The sequence below is a fragment of the Lichtheimia ornata genome, assembly GCF_029851405.1.
Source record: "Lichtheimia ornata isolate CBS 291.66 chromosome Unknown scaffold00106, whole genome shotgun sequence".
NCBI classification, from domain to species: Eukaryota; Fungi; Mucoromycota; class Mucoromycetes; order Mucorales; family Lichtheimiaceae; genus Lichtheimia; species Lichtheimia ornata.
The window spans coordinates 875-22888 of NW_026695426.1; the positions used below are offsets into that span (position 1 = coordinate 875).

Here is a 22014-nt window from a genome sequence, read left to right on the forward strand (position 1 = left end):
GTGCTGTTTGCAAAGCGAGACTCGTAAGGCAGTATGTTATTGTTGCTAATGGACGCATTGTGGAAGCTGATTCAAGAAGCATGTCAAAAGGCGTAACAAGCGTGATCAATGGCTGGCTCCTTTTTGCATGATCTCGCGCACACCAACCCAGCATGATGATACAATACAATTCCACAACGATATATCCTTTATTCAATATCAAAATGTTGTTTTACAATGAAGGGAGTCAACTTGTTTACTCTTCGCGTACAATCACTTTCTTTTTCTTTTCGACCTTCACAACTTCAATGTCACCAGAGACTTCATGGCGCTCAACATGCTTGTGAACTAGATAGATAGCAAGAGAATTAGTAAAAAGTCATATAATAAATAATAGCTTGACGACTTACCCTCTGCACCAGATGAAGACTTGCTTGATCCGCCATGCTGCTCCTTCTTTTCAACCTTTGTCTTTTGAGACTTCTTGGCTGCTTGAGATGACTTTTTGCCCTAGTGAAAAAGAACATGAATGAGAATGCATGTAAAGATGAATAATGCACCTGTATACTTACGCTATCAGAACCAGAGTCAGAGTCAGAGCCAGAGCCAGAATCAGAACCAGAGTCTGAACCAGAGTCAGAGCCGGAACCAGAGCCGGAATCAGAGCCGGAATCAGAACCAGAGCCAGAACCAGAATCAGAGCCAGAGTCAGAGCCGGAATCAGAGTCAGAGCCAGAATCACTCTCCTAATTCAAAAGAATAAGTATACACGCTTTATGCAATTGCAAATGATCATCATCTTACCGATCCAGAAGACGAGCCACTGCTGCTGGATGATCCCGAGTCAGACTTGGAGGTCTTTTTGGGCTTGCTCTTGGCCTATAGTTATTGCATTAGCAATCTGCCACAATGACAAGAACGATAATAAACTACTTACAGCTGATTTCTTCTTGCCAACTTGAAGATGAACGGACTTGTCACAGCGTTCCAAAGCGGTCTTGATTTGCACAATGATAGCTTCGACAGAGGCATTCAATTGTTGAGAGATAACCTTCTTGTCCTTGTTGTGAGCGGCAATAAGCTGACCAGCAACAGCTTCAATTTGGACGAGTCCTTGAGCAACCAAATCCTTGACCCAAGTGATAGTCTCAATCAAACTTTGACGGCCCTTGACCTTCTTGATGGCAACCGAAAGCTCACTTTCAATGGACTTTTTGGCCTTGGCAACGAGCTTGCTAATCTCACTTGAGGAGCTGCCCTTGACAACGCAAACAGTAATCTTCTCAATGACGGTGGTGAAGCACACGTGGATGCGAGTGATAGTGTACTCGGTGATCTCCATAGTACCAGAAGCCGATTTGCTGCCAGTCTTTTTGGTGCCAGATGAAGCCGATTTGCTGCCACTACCACAAGACTTCTTTTTGGTATCTTGCTTCTTCTTGCCGCATGATGAAGAATCCTTCTTTTTCTTTTCAGTGGATTTCTTGCATTCCTTGTGCTCAACAACCTTGCTGGCTTCAGACTGGTCAACGTCAATCTTGATGGATGAGAAGCGTTCCAAAGCGGTCTTGATTTGTACAAGGATAGCCTCAACATGGGTGGTCATTTGCTCATAGATAACATCCTTGTCCTTGCTGTGTGCAGCCACTGCTTGAACAGCCATAGCCTCAATTTGAATAATGGCTTGCTCAATCATACCCTTGGCCCAGGTGATGAGATCGATAAGCTGTTGCTTCTCGCCATGACCACAATGCTTGACCTTGGTGATAATCACTTCCAATGAACCTTCGAGCGTCTTGCGAAGCTTGGCCACAAGCGACTTGACATCACTCTCAGACTTGCCCTTGACAATGTAGACACACATCTCTTCAATGATGGTGGTGAAGCAATAACGGATATGGGTCACAGTGTACTCGGTCACTTCAACAGTGACAACGCTCTTGGATGATCCATGGCTCTTCTCTTCCTTCTCCTCATGCTTGGCACCAGCACCACTACCTTCACCAGTATGGATCTTGAAGGATGCACCACAACGCTCAAAGGCAGTTTGGATTTGAACAATGATAGCATCAACATGAGCAATCATTTGATCATAGATCACCTTCTTGTCCTTGGAGTGAGCAGCAACAAATTGGACAGCCATGGCTTCGATGGTGACAATGCATTGCTCAATCATGCCCTTGGCCCAGTTGATGGTATCAATCACAGCCTGAGATCCCTTGACATCCTTGCTCTTGGTGATGATGATAGCAAGTTCACTTTCCAAAGTCTTCTTGAGCTTGGCAACCAATTCCTTGACATCATGCTCAGACTTGCCATTGACAATGTGGACGCAAATCTCCTCAATGATAGTGGTGAAGTGATAACGAATACGAGTGATGGTGTACTCGGTCACTTCAATCTCCACAAGATGCTTGGAAGAGGAAGAGGTGGACTTGTCCTTGTGATCATCCGATGGCTTTTTGTCCTTGGACTCCTTTTCCTTCTTGACACATTCCTTGCTCTCATGGACCTCTTCTTTACCAGTATGGATCTTGAACGAGGCACCACAACGCTCAAAGGCAGTCTCGATTTGAACAATAACAGCGTCGACATGAGCAATCATTTGATCATAGATCACCTTCTTGTCCTTGGAGTGAGCAGCAACAAATTGGACAGCCATAGCCTCAATGGTGACAATGCATTGCTCAATCATGCCCTTGGCCCAGTTGATAGTGTCAATAACAGCTTGAGATCCCTTAGCATCCTTGCTCTTGGTGATGATGATGGCAAGTTCACTTTCCAAAGTCTTCTTGAGCTTGGCAACCAATTCCTTGACATCATGCTCAGACTTGCCATTGACAATGTGGACACAAATCTCCTCAATGATGGTGGTAAAGTGATAACGAATACGAGTGATGGTATACTCGGTCACTTCGATCTCCACAAGATGTTTGGAAGAGGAAGAGGTGGACTTGTCTTGATGCTTCTCATCACTGACTTGCTTGTGACACTTTTCAAATTCAGTGTGGATCTTGGTCTTGGTGGATTCAATGATCTCAGTGACACTTTGCTTGGTGGATTCAGTGATCTTAGTGCTGGAAGTAATGGCCTTGACATAGATGGTCTGGATCTGGATGGTGATCTCAGTGATCAAGGTGATGGCCCAAGTGATGGTGGACACAAGCTGCTTCTTTTCTTGTTCGCTCTTGCACTTGACATTGTGCTCAGCTTGGCTGCAAATGTGCTTGAGCTCTTCCTTGATGGATGAAGTGGCCTTGGACACGATCGTCTCAATGCTTTCAGCAGTCTTGGCATGGCCCTTTTCGATCGACACACGCACTTCTTCAACGAGTTCCTCCAAGCGTGTGGTGATTGTAGTCTTGACATGCTCCACAACCACAACAACAGTGCCAGTCTTGACAATATCATGAGAGATCTCTTGATGGTGTTGATGGTATTCGGTGTGCTCTTGCTCATGCTTTTCCTCATGATGCTCAGGTTGAGGCTTCTTCTTTTCCTCATGGTGCTCTTCCTGATGAGGCTTCTCAACGGGCTTGTGTTCGACATGTCCACCACCTTGGCTATCGTTCTTGTGCTTCTCATGATGCACGATAGCGGCAACAGCTCCAGCTCCAACGGCAACAGCGGCACCAGCAGCAATAGCAGAACCAATGGAAGAATGGTGCTTCTTTTCCTCTGGCTTGTGATCAGGCGACTCCTTGGTAGGTTGCTTATGAGGATGGTCAACAACCTTATGCTCATTCTTCTTGGCAGATTCCAATTGTACAGTCACTTGTTTCTTGAATGCCTCGACGACCATGTCAACACGCTCAGTCACATTGGAGACTTGTTCAACCAAGGTAGTCTGCTTAATCTCATGGTAACGCTCCATTGTCGTGATACGGAGCAAGTCATAGACCTCCTTGTAGTACACGCGATTCTCAATGCTGGAAGAGTCCATCTTGGTCTTGGTCTTCTCAAAGGTGACAGAAAGTTCTTGCTCAAAGGTGATGAACAGCTGCTCAGTCTCTTGACGAGAGGATTGCTTGGATGCAATATGGCCCTTCAATTCGGAGAACTTTTGAGTGAGGCTCGAGGATAATTCTGTAAAAGATAAAAAGTAAATAAATTGCATATTCATGGTTGGGGATGTATAAATGTACCTTCAATAATAGTAATGGCATGAGATTCCTTAGTAGTCTTGTGCTCAACCTTGGACGAAGAAGAAGAAGAGGAAGAACCACCTTGGACCTTGTGGACGACATGATCAATCTTGCCAACCAAGTGCAAACCAGCCACTGAACCAAATGCGAGCTCAAGATACTTGTGAACCGATTCATGCGAGATCTCCTCAACATCAACGCACTTTTTGAAGCGAACAATGGAAGCGAGAATGGTGGTGCGAATGGTCTCAATGCTGTATTCGAATTGGCGACGCGTAGCAGCTGAGAGATGAGAAGATTGTTGATGGATAGCGTGCTTGGTTTGCTCAATGAGCTCATCAAGGTCGACTTGAGCAGCATCAATGATAACGAGAACATCTTCCTTGGCGACCTTTGTGGTGCTGGTGTAGGTAGCGGTGATCTCTTCAACCAACTTTTTGTACCAAACGGTGATCTCAGTCTTGGTCTCAGTGAGCTTGGACGAAACGAGATGAACAGCAGCTTGCTCTTGAACAACTTCAGTGGTGGCACCCTTGTCATCATCATGTTGATTCTCCTTTTCATGTTGCTGTTGAATCTTGTGTTGGCAAGTATCAAGCTCAGTGGAAAGCTTCTCTTCGGTTTGAGAGATCCAAGAAGAGAAACGTTCTTCAGAGGTATAAATCTTTTCAGTGGTGACAACCTTCAACTCTTGTTGAACCACAGACTCGATACGATCGAATGAAGCAATGACGGATTGTTGAGTGCCACCTTGAATGACTTGCCAAGACTTGGATTCCTTGATCGAAGTGCGGGATTGTTCAATCTCAGTCTTAAGCTGAGTATGGGCTTCTTGCATAATGGTGTCAATCTCTTGCTCAGAAGCTCCCTTGTTGCGTGCCTCGGTGATCTTGTGCTGCACACTCTTGAGCCAGTAGCGATAGGTGACATGGATACTAGCAACAGCAACCAATACAGCTTCCTTGGCAGTGTGGGTATCAACAACTTGCTCTTCCTCCTCCTTCTTGGTGTTCTTGTTGACATGCGACTCGATCTCGGTGCAAGTATGATCCATCAAAGACTTGATCTCGTCCATGGAAACGGTGTCAGAGGATGATTCATTGACCTTGGAGATGACTTGGTCAAACAACTGGGTACGCATAGTCTCCTTGACACTCGTGATGGATGAGGACCATTCTTCATGCGATGACGACGAAACACGCTTGCTGTGCTTTTCAAGGCGTTGCTCAAGATCGGCACGGCTTTGCTCCACAACGGCCTTCACCTCTTCCTTGGTCTTGCATTGCTGAATGCGTTGGGTAAATGTCACACGCCATGCACGCACAATGGTAAGAATGACAGTGGTAGTGGCGGTTGCTTTGAGGTATGAAACAGTGTTGGACGACTTGTTCTCATGCACAGCAGTAGCAGCATGTACCTCATGGGGGGCATCGGTGACAGCTTCATGACGCTCTTCAATGGCGACGCAATGGTCAGTACATTGGTGGTGCTTGTGGTCATCAGTAGCGGGTTGCTGAGTGGTAGTAGTTGTAGTGGAAGAAGAAGTATCGGTAGTGGAGGTGGTCTTCTCAACAACAGCCTTGCCAAACGACCAGCGGAACCAATCGTGGGATTCAAGACTAGACACTTGCTTGCCTGATTCAACTGAAGTGGTGGAACGCACCTCGTGAAGACCAATCACTGCACCTGAAGTGGATGCTTCTTTTTCGCTTGCAACACCAATGACCATGCATTCATTCGAGCGCAAATGGATTTCACACGAAGGCGTCAATGCCCATGCTTGGGTATTCTTCGATTCGGATGACTTTGTGCGTACATGCAATTGCTTGGTATCAGCACCATCCAAGACAAGACCAGTTTCGACATGTACGAGAACACTCTCCTCTTGCTCGTAACGCCACAATTGGGATTGAATGTTTTCGAAATCCAATGGACGAAGGCTCACAGCATGGGTTTCCTTGTCAACGGACAATGTCAACTTCTCAGCACCAGCATTGATACGGATCAAAAGTTCGCCTTCAGGGAAGATGCCCCATCTACGAACAATAGTCTGCTTCTTGACAACAGGCAATGCAATCGAGAATCTTTGCGACTCCACAGAGGCCTTTTTCTGAACATGAATGTACGACACGCCACCTTGTTCTTTGACGCCAAGGACCCAGGAAGCATCCTTCTTGAGATAGATTTCATTGCTCTCAGAAAGACCCCATACTTGCTTCTCGCATGCATCACGACGAGAGGTTTGGCACACGTGGGCATGTTCTTCCAATTGCTCAGCACCCAATACAAGACCACTACGCTTGTTGACAAGGTGACCGGTGCTAGCTTCATACGTCCACAATTGGTACTCGTATTCTTCCTCAGTTTGACGCAATGCACCAACAACGACACGACCCCCTTCTTGGTTTGCATCCACACCCATGAACAATCCCTCGCCTTGTTGTGCCTTGAGCAAAAAGGGTGTGCTAGGGAATGTGCCCACAGGGAGACTGAAGCTTTGTTGATCCTTTTGTTGGCTCACGGCTATTATTATTATCGACAATCAGTACCAACGACAAGAGAATAAAAGTATACACGGCATCGATATTTACCTCGCTGTTCATCATTATCATCATCATTATTGTTCGAGCTCTTTTTGATCTCATGGGTCTCGTGAGTGGTGGTGGTCTTGATCACAGGTACAACAAATGTCCATTGCTGCTCTTTGCCAGGCTTGTCAGCACTCTGCAAATGTGCACGAAGACCTTCACGTCGGGAGAAAAAGGATTCCTTAATGCCGAGAACAAGCGACTTGTCATTCTTGAGGCAAATACGACCATCCTCGGTAAGAGAGAATTGTTGGTGGACCTCCTTTTCAGCTGTGGTGCTGCTTTGCACAATCTCAGTACCAGTCTTGGCATTGCCTAGTTTCAAAGCGTGTAAGGGGATGGGACAAGATCATCATCATCATCATCATCATCGAGAAGATGCTTACCTTGGTGGACCTCCATGGAAAAACCAGTTTGCTTGTTGACAAGAAGTCCCTTTTCATTGTAACGCCATAATTGGCTATCAGGGCTGGTGGTATTGAGAGATGAAATGACAACGTGCGATCCCTCGCTTTCTTGTGATGCGGTCAATACATAGCCGTTTTGATGCTTGATAAAGAACCAGCCTAGATAGAATACAGCTCTTGTCAATACACTACTCGTCAAACATCCATCACATGATCCTTACTTTCAGGAAAAGCTTGCTGTGTGGACATGGTGTGGTATCTTGTTGTTGGGTAGAGAAAAAGAAGAAGAAGGGTATATCAAGAAAGAAAAGAGAGGTGGAAAACAAACACGTCGTGTGAGATGGGTGGTGTATAAAACGGTTGTTGCATGCTCGGAAAACTAACAGCATATGTTAGAGACCAAGGATCTCGTACGCGTACCTCAAAGTAGCACAATGCTCTGCAACCCAAGCATTTGTCTCGTTGCAACCATGCAATGCCGTGTTACACACACACCCGATGTTGGGCTTGTGTATCCTTATATGCCGTGACACCAACTCGCCATGACAAGTTCCAGCAACGCATTCTTTTTTCGCTAAAGCAGCCGTCAGCTCGATACCATACAATGATAATGGGGCAATGAGCCATGTCATAAAGGTAAGCATTCACGTACGATAACCAACATGCACATAACAACAAGCACAGAGACGCGTGTTGCTCATGCAGCATCATGGAGCGAGGAGGCGTTCTTTCATGATAAGCTCAAAGATGATACTGCTAACCTTTGGTTCATGTTTCGGAGGACTCCACGTTCCTGGATACGTCCAACTTTCCTTTCCTGAATCATCTCCATCATGTCATCTTCCATGCATACATTCTTCTTCATATAACGCGTACATCAGCGCACAACATAATGTCGCATAAAAACATGCACCCTGAATAATCCAATAGCAACTACGCTACGACATTCATCCATCTCATTTTCGATAATGACGATCTCTGGGAAATAAAAGTTGGCAGCACTGCTGATTATTTGTTTGTATGTATGTGGATTTGCAGACGGGTGCACGCCCATTTGGCAAATGTTTGATTTTTCATGCATGTTCGATGGCGGTTTATAATAAAAGCACCAATGATAGTAAGATGACCTTACATCAGAGCAGTAGTGGTGTAAACAATCAACAACATTGCTGTTGCACGGCCATTGGCACAAGGGAACAACAACATGCCATGTATTCCAATAAGCATAACCCTCCATCTTTTGCTGTTCCAGACCCCCACAATACAATGGCCCGGCAAAACGCGTCAAATGCTAAGAATTATTACGCTCGCTTCGTATGTGTGTCGTTTCACTGCAGCAACTGCGTACAAGAATTTAAGGGTCTGACACATGAGACGACCATTTTGCTGCTGCTATCACCTACCTGAGCCTATATACGTGGTATGTTTGTGGCAGAAGGGCATTGATCCGTGTTCCGAGGAACCCATCCAATGGGTAAAGATGCATATAAATAGTATACTATGCCGCCGTACGGAAGGGTTCCCGGTAAGTGAGTGAGAGCCAGATCCAATTTCGACCCAAACCATCATCTTACGATTAATTTGTGGAAATTTATGCACACCTCATTCTTGGCGTATACTCAATTCCAGAACAATTCGCTTTCTACAAGGGATCTCAGCTATTGCCATGGGTGTTGTCGTGTCTATATGCCCACGGTGGCAAGTAGTAGGATGTTCCCATCAGCTGCAATCAAAGCTTAAGGGGGTCTTTGTGTTACCCATAGTTCGAGCTCCACTCGTCATTTGCACTTGACATTTGCATAGCTGGTAAAGTAAAAGAGGATGTGTGTGTACGAGCAGCAGTTATTTTGTTTCAGGCATATACCAAGCGTGCTGCTTACATGCATGAGCATGGCTAAGAACGTTTTATGCTTTTACTTTGTGCCACAGCCGAGTTTTACAACTTGCACACCCAATGTTTAAGCATGCACGAGTCAATGGTTTTTCTTGATGGAAAGCACGTTCCTTATTTTTATCCTGCCAAACCACCGAGTTGTGATAAAAAATGTAATAGCGAGAGAAAGGCAATGTAAAACGAATAGCTTGTGCTGCTGTGTCTGGCATTTTGTGATGCCACATGATGGGCGGAAGCAGCTCTGAGCAGGAAAAATGATCGTCTGTGTGCAACCTAATAGAGAAAAGCGCATGCGGCACAAGAGATGCAGCTGTAATGTGACATGTATATAAGCTTTAACGTTGAGTGGCTACATCCATCTCGCTTGAGAAAAAAGGAGCTCGTTTATGTTTGGAATGTAGCAAATAGTGTATTTTGCATTGTAGGTGATCACAAGGCTACTACTGTATATCCCAAACAATGCACGTCTTTTATGTACAAAGTGGTAAAGACGTTTGGGGCGTATGATGTCCATCTTTCATTTTGTACTGCTGAGCATCCATGATAGTGCTCAATACTTGTAATCACCTCGAGATGATCCACGTGACGAGAAGCGCTATATGAAATGAGAGTTGTTGTAGCTCATAGCATCATTGGATGGATTTGAAAGCGTTTGCATAATGGTAGTGTGCCGCAACCAACATGGCACCTTCCCGAGAAACGTGCTCTTGACCATCACATTGCTTCCTGAGTGGGTATCATGATGATCAATGAACCAAGGAGATCGACTTGGTTAACATGCTATGCAATTTAATGATAATCACACACCATAATTTGCTTAAACAAGATGCGGGGTCCATATATCAGGGATCAAGACAATACCTCAAAAGTCCAAGAAAGAGGAGGACGCTGTCCAAATGGATACTACCCAACTATTGCTAGTAGTAGTAGCTTCCATCAAGCCGAGTGAAGCAACCATGCTAATCGTTGACGTGGCTTGTGCTTGTGTCTACAACAGGTGATAATGTAGAAGGTCTCATGGCACGTGAATGCACGCGTTAATAAGGAGCAACATCGTTTTCATGATTGAAGCATATAGGGATGGCTGGTTGCTATGTGCAACGCAGGTTGCTAAGAATATGCAATTGGGGTATTTAGGATCACAATTTATTGTCTATACAATCTAAGATGCATCATTGTGGAGCTGTTCTCGACAAACGTACAAGAAGACTGAAGAAGGCATCTCCTTGATCGTGATAGCGCGGGATGAAATTTACCCGTTTAGGCAACCAATTTTCCTTTTCAGTGCAATTGGAGAAGCACAATATAGATGCACAATCAAGGGCACATACAAAAGATCCAGATCATATGCTATTTCTTGGCAAAGGGATCACCAGTTTACTTTATGTCGTTTCCATGGTAATAGGGTTGCCTGGCAATGATTTCATTTTTAGAATGACAAGCAAAGAAGGTAGTACATGTGGTGCCGAGGCGCTGTTTTATTATTATACCTTTTCTGTGGGCCAAGACAAGGCGCAAGGAAATGGACAAAAGTCACCGACATCATGCATGAAGAAGGAGATGTGAGTCACAGGCAGGTATACGCAAATAAGGTATGATGATAACTTGATCCACAGAACCTGATCAGAGAAAGAACAACACCCACCAGGGACACGATCTTTTCCTCCTTCTTTGTGACGTGGCTTCTTATTCATATCAAGAATAGATAGCTCCTCAATTACGGGGATAATAAGGGCGTGATCCAACAATGCATTGAATGAGCAGCAGCCATAACCCTATTTAGTGTAAAGAGGCGTCAATGGCGCCGCCATGCATGAATCGATGGAAGTTTCGATTCTCGGCATTCCTTTGTATCATGTTTGTAACAATGTATACGTTAAGCATACGTACGCAGCCACAAAACGACGACTACTTTAACAAGGAGCAACAAGAAGGGGTTGCCAAGCCTGATATTCTTAACAACATTGGCATCAGGGAAAATTTCAGGCTACGCAAAATTGCGCGGTTTGATATCAAAATGTGTAACACAGCATAATTACTGCTCTCTCTGCTTTTCTCAGCATATGCATAGCAAGGTCATGGGATATAGAATGTACGATATCAGCATGCAGCTGAGATTTATATTGATGGCTGGTGGTAAAATAATGTTGAATGACAAACTTTTGGTATATACAAATGGTAAAAAAGTATGTGGGTGGTAATGTAGGGTAATAAAAGAGTAATTAATAGCAAGATGCTGGAGATACGGGGGATAAGTGAAAGTTATAGTGATCATCATCGGATCGGCACGTGGATGTATTGTTGTAATGTGTAAGAAAGCGGGGAGATGTACCGAGGATGGCACCCGTGTCAATGCACAATTTGGGTCTGAGATGATGAGGCTGTTTTTGCCAATGTTGCTTTTTGCTATTGTTATGGCTATCGCCGCTGCATTGTGGTTTGACGATCACTTGATGACCCAACGATGGTGTACGACGGCAAGCATTGGGTATCCCTGATAGATCAAGCGGAGCGATCATTGGTCGCTTGTTGCTAGGTGCTGGTCGATGGGTAAGGGGTCGTTTTGGTTTGGTGGGTGATGATGATGATGTTTTTTCTCTTGCAGTGGATGAAGATGTAGGTGCTGAATGCGGCCTTGACAAGAGGAAAAACATGTCCCCTGATGTACGATCATATTCAGCATCGCTGTATGTGAGGTGCACGGTATCCAAATCAGCACTGAATCGAACAGACTTTTTCATGGTGGGTAAAGATGTGGTATCGTGTACTTAAATAATTGAGTGGAGAAAAGAAGGAAAGTAGCAAGCTTTACCGTCTTTATATATCTACCATTCTTTGTTCTCCAAACTCATGTTTCTATTTATAGCTTTCCAAATCAATGCTCTAAAAATATGCGCCACGGTGGCGCATGAATTTCCAAGTACGTGGCTCCCCTCATTCATCCCGTTCCATCCGCCCGTTCCTGAACGATCGCTCATTTCAACAACACATCGATGTACCGGAATCCATCCACACCATTTCTTTTTTTCCAGATCAGCATCATGCACCACAATCTACATGATAAAAGTAGCGCTAATGATGTTCAACAAGCTTTATTGGTGCATTTTCCATGACCGTTTTCTATGATGGCTAATGATAATCACTACTTTCAATCCGTGCTTTACGCCACTTTGAGCCAAAAATAAGTAGCGTTGGGAGCAAAACACCACTTTTGATAACTAGAATCAAGCCAAGCGTTGTATACATCCATCCAACACCTATCCCTTGGATTCCAGGTTCAATGACCGCCGATGCTGCTGCACTACATCATAATGCCATCGTGAGCATGCAATGACGTGGATGGTATAGGTGTATGTTCTCCTCTACAAAATGCTCCTTTTTTGTGTGAAGCTCCTCTCATACCATCACACACTCCCCTTTTTTCCCACTCTGACATACATAAATTCATCATGCACATCTTTTTGTGTCCCTTGCATTTGCGACTTACCCCAACAGACAACGAGATAAATTGTTGGATGCCGTAATCGATGCCCCTTTGCCAGGATTCAGGTCTATCATCAGCGTTTGCATTGCATTACTAGTACCGGTAACGCATATACCAACTAGGAATGTCGTTATATACAGCTGCTTCTTATACACAATCTTTCCCACATTAACTTACAAAGAAGTTGCAAAATCAAAGGCACTGCAATATGAACATGCTGTTGTAGCACCCATCCATATGTAAGTGTCACGATAGATTCGACCACTGCGTAGATCCACAAGGTCTTTAGTCGACATTGAAAAAGTGGAAAATCACCAGGCAATGCAAAACGAGCTTGTTTGTTATTGGGCGGCTCCAATCCATACTTTTTCGCTGTTGCCTTAAATCGCTTATCCATAAGATGGCCATTTGAGAATGCGCCTACAACACAACCAACACCAAGGGGAATGTAGCACAACCCCACTTGAAGCTCGTTGAGACCGTAGATGGATGCATACAAATTTGGGATCGACACCATAATAGCATACATGACACCAGCAATAATCCCATAGTAGAATAAAATCATTGCTAGTTCCGGCTGAAGAAAGTAGAGCAAGGGGGCTAATAGGTTGGGTCGATTGCGATGATCCATATTGGGCTTTGCTTCGATCGATGGATTCGGTAAATCCCTCATGCGGCGATGATGCTGAAGCCACTGCAATGGTGTCGGGTTGGCGTATCCAGAGCCATTGCCTACCAGGATACGCAACGTCTCTGGTAAGAACAAGAGGATGGCAAGGAATAGGATCCCTGTGTAAAAGGTCATGATCCAGAACGTCCATCTTGGGAAAAAAATACATAACATCTGTGTCACAACAACAACAAGTAATCAAGCTAGAGACACAGCGTAATTACCTCCAATCGAGCTGTTCGGTCACAGCACCTCCAATAATGGGCGCAATGACAGGTCCTAAAAGTTGCATTGATGATACATAAGCACTCAAAGTGCCTCGCCTAAAGGCATGTATAATGAGCTCTTAGCAATAGTGTAATATGTCATTTAGCTTTTTGGCTTCTTACTCTGATGGTAATGCAATATCACTCATGACGCCAGATCCTGAAAATGATGAAAGGTAGCATGTTATTGTTGTTGTCATTGTGCATATGAAATCATGGTATACATACCCAAGGCAATAACAGAGCTTGATCCAAAAGCTTGAAGCATACGTAATACCAGCAATGATGCATAGTCGGGTGCAAGAGCACAACCCACACAAGTGCCTAAATACACAATCAGGGTCGACAAGTAGATTGGACGACGTCCCCAAGAATCAGAAAGCGAGCCCCACAAGGTTGGAGAAACTCCTTGAAACACCATGTAACATGTCACCGTGAGATTGATAAGCGTCGCTGTCGTGTTTAATTCCTTTTTTGGGTATAATAAAAGCAAGATTGCAATCAGCACAGCTCTTGTGATTATAGAGTGAACCTGACCTCTTGGATGGCATTCAATCCCGGGAGATAAATGCTTCCTGACATTGGAGATATCAAACCTGTCAATGAAACAAGGATGGAAATGGCCACCTTTTGCTTCCATGAATAGATTGAGAATGGCTGTTGTAGTTGCTGCTGATCATTCTTGTCTGCCATCGAAAGCTGCATCGTGTTTTCTCCGCTATTCACCTCCACCACACTTGCTCTTTCATTAGCTTCCATAGTGATAAAGAGAGCAGCGAAAAATACAATTCAAAGATGTTGCTGGTTGTGTGCATTTATGAAAGACAAAACGCCAAAGTTTACCCGCTATTGGAAAAAAGCAACGTAATGCCTTTTCAAATATGGTATCATGTGGCGCGATGCACAGATCCAATGTCACCGACTTTATCACACACATCTCTTTTTCCTATATACGCCTATCAATACCTTTTGAGTGCTAAGGGAGAGTCTCATTATTGTAACCCTGTGTGGATGATAAAGGCGCATGGATCATTGTTATCCCTACGTATAGCGCTTCTTTGTTGATTGCGTTCATTCTCTTATCATAATGAAATTTTGATTCTCTTCCTACTGGATCCTTTGTTGTCAATGTAGGGATTATGATTGTGCACCTTCATCTCAATTCGTCTATTGCTATGTCTTTGTTAGTGAACGCCAATATTGGTGGCATGAGCATGTTGGTCAAGGATAGTGAAATAGGCCCGACTCAAGCTCTAAGAAATTAGGCTGCGATAAGCAACAACAACTATATCCATGCAACCACCTGATCCTGCGACTTTTTGGAAGGAAAGCTGATACAATGAGCCGACAACCGCCTTATTGTTCCAGAACCTGGCTACATGAATCGGCCCAAATGGGGGGGCGTATACGACCATGTGATTTACAAGCGAGAAACCAAAAGACTAAAACACCCGTTTTGTTTAAAAGAGAGACCATCAGTGTGTATTCTATACCATTGGAGTATCGTATGTCAAAAAGTACTAGTAAGGGGGAGGAGTGGGGGAAGTGTAAATAATACAAGGCATGATGGCAATAGTAGAAGTAGTAGTAATAATGGGGTAGCACTAGGTAGCCATGCTGCTGTTATATGGATTCAAGGAATGAAGAAGCTGCCACGCAAAAGATACCCAAAAAGAAGAAAGGGAGCACTTGTTTATGTTTCGTATCGGCTTTGATGGCTTGGGGAAGCATGCTCTGCATTGAAAAAGTAAGTACACTGATAACAATCCTATTCTATTATTATTGGCTTACCTGAACAGTGATCAAGGTCATCATGCCACTGACCAAAGAAAACACCATACCAAACATCAGGTTTTCTTGAGACTTGTCAATGCTCTGAAGTAGGAAATAACCAATTATTGCGCCAAGGGGTTGTGATAGACCACCAAGCAATGAAGCCCATCCAAATGCCGCGGTTCTTGAACGGAGAGCAAAATAAAGGGGAAGTGCAATCATGAAGCCTTCAGTTAGGTTGTGAATCGACATGGCTGCTGCTACGCTCCATCCAAGGCTTGAAGATGCTTGATTGGAAACAAACATGATAAGGCCCTCTATTTGATGTTTATTTGTATTAGTAATGCAGCCATTTTCTACAACAATATTGGTTGTTGTTTACCTGGAAATTTATGTACACCAATAGCAACCGCTGTCTGGATACCAATGCGAAGGAAACTATGCGAATCCTCTGATGAATCATCGTGATCATCATGATGATGGTTATCGTTGTCATGGTGATGGCCGTTGTCATGATGATGGTGATGATGATGATGTTGTTGTCCTCCTCTTGTTGCCAGTGAATGGATCCGAAAGTGCGCTTCACTAAATGGTGCTACACCCTTCGTAGTGGTTGTTCCATATTGTGTAGAACCTTGAGCAGAAACAGGGTGGTGCTTGATGCTATGTCGTTCGGTATAGGCTATCGTCCTACTGCCAGCTGACGTATGACCATCTTCTTCATCATGATTGCTTGTTGTAGAACTTGAGGAAGACGAGCTACAATGACCAGATTCTTCATCTCGCCGTTGATCCATGCTTGGAGAACCACCACATGCATGTACGGCACCAGGTGTACACCAGTGAATGATACGAGTCAAGATAAGCGTGAACAATGCTCCACCAAAGAAACCAACATACACCAGATAGCTATCATCCAGTCGTTCAACAGCTTCTGGTAATAGTACCGCCAACGATGAGTAAAGGAGAACGCCTGATGCTAACGCCATGGATGCTGCAAGGAAGGATTGGTTTTCGAGTATAGACTTTTGGGGCCATAGTGTATCGATGAATACAACGGATGCTATAGACAACAACACAAGAAGGTGTGAGCAAGAAAGGATACTCAACGATCGTTCCACGATTTACCTCCAATGACACAAGCAATAGATGAGATGAGGACTAGCAATGAGCCTTGTAAATGTTGAGAGCTGATGGTCATCGTGGACGGGGGTATGTTGATAAGGGAAGAAAAAAGAAAAGGAAAATGGTGGATGGGCGTAACCGCTAAGGTACATATTCTCTCAACCAATCATGCCGCTTTAAGGAGGTTACAAACGCGGGGTGCGAGCCTGTATTAAGATTAAACCCTTGCTCAGTTCAATACCATATTCTATCTTCGTCTCCATTATATCCCATCTTCAAAACGTCACTGATGGATATAGCTATCCTCCAAAGCATAATCATCCAGCCTTGTTTTTAAGACAAGAGCCATCTCCCTAGTTCAAATCATTGTCTCACTTTTGAATGATGTACAAGATCCTGCCATATGCAATTGCATGTTCAAGAATAGCTGCATAGTTTGAATGTATTAAAGATTAGTTTCTATTTCAAAATCTTCAGGTTACGTATGGCGCAAAGAATCTCGGATAGCGGCTGATGGTTGCCATGATACGATGTGCATGAATTTGCGAGAGCTGAGTTTCACCTCTTCAGTAACCCCACACATTCCCCCATTGCTCACGGCCATTTTCACACATGCAAAATCAATGATATTTTATGACAATAATGAATATGAATGTATCTAATTTGCCTTTGTCTTCTTGTTCTGATGCTTGTCTTCTCCTTCTGGGGACACAGAATCATGCTTACGCTTTTTGGTATCCTTTTCCTTCTTATCCCCATTCTTTTCGTTCCGCTTTTTCCTGTCATCGTGTCGAACATTAAAACCTTGATGCTGCAAATGCTTCTGGAGCTCTCGTAACTTCCGTTTCTTGTTCTTCTTGAACATCCTTTTTTCATATTGTTTCTTTTGCTCGTTGCGATATCTATCATCCAAATTCAATAAGCATTCAATCACAACAAGACAAGTTAATTTAGGACTTACGGTGCCATTGTCTTGAGACCAACGTATTTGTTCAGTTCTTTGTCATCAGCCAACAAAATTTCCATAGGTGACAGGCCATAGTCTTCAGCTTCAGTCTTTTGATACTTGAATCTGGTTGGCAAATCTCCACCGATAATGTCTTCAAAGTTCAATGAATAATACTGATCCAACAAATCATCGACTTCCTTCTTGAGCTCCTTTTTGCTGCTTGATGCTTGTTCAGCTGTATTATCCGATGTTGACTGATATTTGGCACCACCAGGGAGATAATCCGCATCCATCATAATATCCTCGTCATCATCGTAGTTGACATCATCCACACCTTCGATATCATCATCCCATGTAGGCTTCTCGGTATCTTCTTTGTTGTAATAGTCGTCATTGAACATTTCAGCCATCTGAGCGTCGTGCTTTTCAGGATCAAAATCAGCGTCAAGATCAACGTTCTCCAATCCCACAACTAAAAAAGCGATGATAAAGATCAGCGATCAGGTTGACTATAGGTTGATCCGCCCTATGATACTTACTATCAGTTCCTGTGATATCTTGGATTTCCTTGAGGCGATCCTTAATGTCCTTCAATTTCTTGTTTCGCTGACGAGCAAGCTCCTCCAACTTTTCCTTCTTCTTGGCTTCCTTCTTTGCCTTCTTACGCTCGCGCTCACGTTGGCGTTTGCTCTCCTTTCTTCGAACCGAGTCTTCGATATTACGTGGATGGGTAATGATATTGGCACCTCCCCTAATAATGTTGTCAGTAATGATACGCATATTACCGTAGTCTTTTGAACACTCACTCTTCTTCGAAGCGGAAGTTGTATTTACTCTCAAATCGATCCACTTCATCGAGATACTCTTCATCAGCGTCGATATCAACTTGTTCGCCATTATCATCTGCCTTGGGTTGCGACTTTCCAGTATCCATCCAACCACGGTTAAGGACAAAACTAAGAATAGAATGTCAACACACCTTGTCACCTTGATTACATTGATACTTACTCCATCAAGAACGCATCGTCCTCGTTCACCTTGGCATTTGCCTTCACGTCTGTCCATTCCTTAAATGCTTCGGAAGATGCTTTATCATTCTATTATGCCATTAGATCATCCATTCACACATCACTCACATTGTCATCTCTACTTACCGAGATATTGGCCAACAAGAAATTTCTGTACTCCTCTTCCTCAGCCTTGATCTCATCTTCGGTCTTTTCACGCTTTTGCAAAAAGCCATCCTCATTGTCATCATCCTCATCACTGCCTGCTGCCATTTTGAAAGCATTCTTGAGTTCATCTTGTTCTTCTTGATGCGTCTTGATCTTGGTCGATGTCTCGGTGGATTCATCATTGTCTTCAGGTACAACACCACCATATTCCACGTTGACTTCATCTTCGTAATCTCTGAGGGTGTACTTTTTCCTTTGTGCCTCACGCTCCTTTTGTTGCAACTTCTTTTGTGCCTCTTCAAACTGCTCATCGGTGAAGAACTTTTGATCCGAGTCGTAGACACGAGCATCCTTTGTGCGAATAGCGGCGATTGTCTTTAAGATCTGCGAGTCGACAGCTGGTGTCAGCAAGGTGGCTTCATCATCCTCAGCTCCATCATCGCTGCTTTCGTCGTCGTCGTCGCTCTCTTGGTCGTCAGAATCAGCTTCCGAGCTCGATCCTATTTCATGATACCGGATGATCAATAAACAGCATCCCATATACGTATACAAAAGCACAATTACCCTTGTCAGATTCCTCCACTATAGAAAATGCGAGAGATATGAGTTGATCATGTTGTATGTGGGTAGACTTGTGGTACACTTACAGATCGCAGGTCGTCGGTAATCGTCTTCCTCGTTTTCACGCTCACGAATATTGACAGCGATCGATTTACCACCTGCCATGACTTGGATCTGGAAGAATGCAGCTATGATTAGGCCTAGATCTTGAGTCTTTGCTATGTAGGAACTTACAAGGTGAAAGGGTTTTATATGTGCAGTAAAAGAAAAGAAGGTTAACCCAGCTGCCTTTTTCCTTTCTTGTCTTTTCGCTTTACTTCCAAAGTCACGACATTTCGACTCCCCACCTCATTGACATGTAGGCTTCAACACACGCATCTCTTGTAGCATTAGGCTCATTGGTACTGTAGGGCTGATTTCTGGGTGTCTGCACAAAAGCACTGGTGCAAGTATTGCAAAAAGTTTATTGCCAACAATAAGCCAGTAAGTGTGTTTCTACCCTTACAAAAGGATCCTCTCAAACGTTGTATGTGGTAGTCACTAGAGATACATAACAATGGCCGAGCACACAAGGAAGCAGTAGAACGATTCCTACGAGGAGTGTATAAGGATGGACAATTGAAGAAAGAGGAAGAAGAGGAAAAAATGCGGGAGCTGCAACGGATTGAAAAGGTAATTTAAAGTATCCATGCAACATGATCCTTGGTAACCAACCTTTGCAATTAGGCTGCCGTACAATCATTTATTCACAAAGGTGATCGTGGATCGCTATCGTCAACATCTTCAGTATCGGACTATTCACGTCGATCGAGGCAGTATCCAGTAGCAACGTCATCAGCCACACCCACACCTCCACCACCTACGCTTGAAGAGCTTCAAGGAAAGGCACCCGCCATCCCACAGAATTTACAAGGTCGAGATGAATGGGCGATACCAGCAGCTATAGCCGAACCTGGTCAATGGCAAACCATGTTACCTGCCGAGAAGAAATCTGACAACAAACCAGAAAAGAAGGATGCGACAGCAGCAACATCTCGTGATGTACCACCTGAATTCCAAGACGACGAACAGGAAGATGAAGAGGATCTACGTAATTTCAAAATACGAGAGAAAGAATATCCAGTGGATGCCTTAGTGGATGATGGCGATGACGACAAGAAGAAGGATACTGGTGGTGCTATGTTTAAGAAACGTAAACTTGGGAAGGAGGGAAGCAAAAGGAAGATTCGGCGAAAAACAGAGGATAATGATTAGTTGTTTCTCATTTCATTAAACATGTATCCTTGTGATGTCTTCATAAATATGCAAATGGGTGTCATTGTTTGATGATAATGAGTATTGTTACCTTGCCCCTTATGTCGGTTGTTGAGTTATGAACGAGCTTAGCTCTTTGCTACAACTTGTCCTTTGTAGATTGTATTTATTGCACGTCAAGCTAATGATAGATTTAGTTCCTACTGCATAACCTATGTTATTCAATGTTGCACTTCGTCGTCCCACACAACGCTCTTCTTGCTTTTGGTTTTGCTGTATTTGATAGGATTGCACTGTTGGCGTACGTGTGATTTCATATGATTGCGTTCCTGATATGGTGGTGGCTCCATATCAGATGTAACTTGGTAGCTGTGATAATTGCTTGATGCTTGTGATGATTGTCCCCAGTGTAGGGATCCTCCAAAGGCAATGCCTTTCATCCCATCCATGTGATTGCTCTGTGTGATATTCCTTGGTAAGACCATTTGCCGCCAAATGGGTTGATTCATGAATGGGTTGTCATCCGCATCGGCCCCACCCACCAATAAAAAGAAAAGAGAGCTCTTTAATAGCAATTCATAAATTGCAAGTTAACAGCTACTTCCTCCCATTCCCAACTGTTGCTCATTCCAATAGATGTGAACCATGCTCCTGCTCCAGAGATTTACTTGCATGATTTAACTTTCTAGATCCGAGCTGATTTGGTTGAGTTACGGTCAAAGAGAGAATACACCAGCCCATGCATCAAGCACCATCTATCTATCTCAACTGATGTAATCTTGTTTGAGCGTAGCTCACTCAAATCAACTCGGATCAAGGTAATCCAATCATGGACATGAATGTCTGGAGCAGGAGCATCGCTTCCATGCACTGGATCTGCCAACAGTGCTGATTGAGAGGAAATGGGTGTTAGCTGGCAATACATGGCTGTTCCCAGATCATCCATAAAGTAATCATACATCGACCCTTCCAATCCTGCAAAACAGCTGTGTTACACAAAGAAGTCCCTCTGCATCTTTGGCTGTATCCAGGTCTAGCTGATCGACAATGAACAAAGACCACTTCTCATATAGCATCACGCTTACAGCATAGTAAAAACATAAAGACGCCTGTATCTCCGAACTTTACAATGAAACGTGGGGTCTTTGATAGAGCAATGGGCTCGGCTTGGCCAACAGCACCTTGTGTGAAAGTTTCGCGTTCAATGTCGCAAACAGCCCAAAAAATATTTTTTGGTCGTCGTCGTCGAAGAGGTCGACCCCCAGATCCAGTTTGGCTGGTGGCGACATTGCGAAATCTGGGATTGGCAAGCTTGATCGTGAAACTTTCACACAAGGTGCTGTTGGCCAAGCCGAGCCCATTGCTCTATTCAAAACCCCACGTTTCATTGTAAAGAGTGGAGATACAAGTGCCTTTATGTTTTACCTATTCCGTAAGCGTGATGGAGTTGCTTTTTCCTAGTGGATGGTGTCGGCTGCATTAACGAAAAGATGAAGAGCTGAGTGAACGGCACGTGGTGGTTACACAGACACGCCGTTGACAGGTTGCTGCACAAATGGATGATGATGATGATTGCCTTTTGTGAAGGTACTTAAGTATGTAAACAGCATCCAATAATGAAGGTATGTATCAAGGTACGGGTATATGACATTTGCATGTAGGAGAAGGTCGAGCTGCATAAACCAATTTGTATTATGTATGTAAACCCACCAGCAACCAATCCAATGATGGGTCAATGCACGGA

At 43.9% G+C, this 22014-nt stretch overlaps 6 protein-coding genes across 6 annotated transcripts; 1 reads left to right on the plus strand and 5 right to left on the minus strand.

The window, feature by feature from the left end:
• Positions 1-235: 235 nt before the first annotated feature.
• Positions 236-7368, minus strand: O0I10_011964 (uncharacterized protein; the record flags this gene model as incomplete). Its single annotated transcript, XM_058491915.1, has 9 exons — positions 236-327; positions 390-489; positions 552-725; positions 784-858; positions 917-4065; positions 4125-6647; positions 6716-7027; positions 7099-7278; positions 7341-7368. The coding sequence occupies 9 exons, from the start codon at positions 7366-7368 to the stop codon at positions 236-238; spliced, it is 6633 nt and encodes a 2210-aa protein (XP_058337298.1).
• Positions 7369-11235: 3867 nt separating this feature from the next.
• On the minus strand, positions 11236-11754 carry O0I10_011965 (uncharacterized protein; the record flags this gene model as incomplete). The annotated part of the gene is made up of 1 exon (XM_058491916.1): positions 11236-11754. The coding sequence occupies one exon, from the start codon at positions 11752-11754 to the stop codon at positions 11236-11238; it is 519 nt and encodes a 172-aa protein (XP_058337299.1).
• A 388-nt stretch (positions 11755-12142) lies between these two features.
• O0I10_011966 (uncharacterized protein) lies at positions 12143-14192 on the minus strand (the record flags this gene model as incomplete). The annotated part of the gene is made up of 7 exons (XM_058491917.1): positions 12143-12314; positions 12501-12615; positions 12675-13318; positions 13392-13490; positions 13557-13593; positions 13662-13902; positions 13971-14192. 7 exons carry the CDS (start codon positions 14190-14192, stop codon positions 12143-12145), a joined length of 1530 nt encoding a protein of 509 aa, XP_058337300.1.
• Positions 14193-15056: 864 nt separating this feature from the next.
• O0I10_011967 (uncharacterized protein) lies at positions 15057-16407 on the minus strand (the record flags this gene model as incomplete). The annotated part of the gene is made up of 4 exons (XM_058491918.1): positions 15057-15167; positions 15225-15523; positions 15589-16269; positions 16335-16407. 4 exons carry the CDS (start codon positions 16405-16407, stop codon positions 15057-15059), a joined length of 1164 nt encoding a protein of 387 aa, XP_058337301.1.
• A 582-nt stretch (positions 16408-16989) lies between these two features.
• Positions 16990-19181, minus strand: O0I10_011968 (uncharacterized protein; the record flags this gene model as incomplete). The annotated part of the gene is made up of 8 exons (XM_058491919.1): positions 16990-17233; positions 17293-17752; positions 17820-18031; positions 18087-18236; positions 18289-18377; positions 18435-18955; positions 19020-19037; positions 19103-19181. The coding sequence occupies 8 exons, from the start codon at positions 19179-19181 to the stop codon at positions 16990-16992; spliced, it is 1773 nt and encodes a 590-aa protein (XP_058337302.1).
• An 87-nt stretch (positions 19182-19268) lies between these two features.
• Positions 19269-20270, plus strand: O0I10_011969 (uncharacterized protein; the record flags this gene model as incomplete). The annotated part of the gene is made up of 5 exons (XM_058491920.1): positions 19269-19290; positions 19404-19417; positions 19479-19499; positions 19554-19688; positions 19743-20270. The coding sequence occupies 5 exons, from the start codon at positions 19269-19271 to the stop codon at positions 20268-20270; spliced, it is 720 nt and encodes a 239-aa protein (XP_058337303.1).
• Between the last annotated feature and the right edge of the window lie 1744 nt (positions 20271-22014).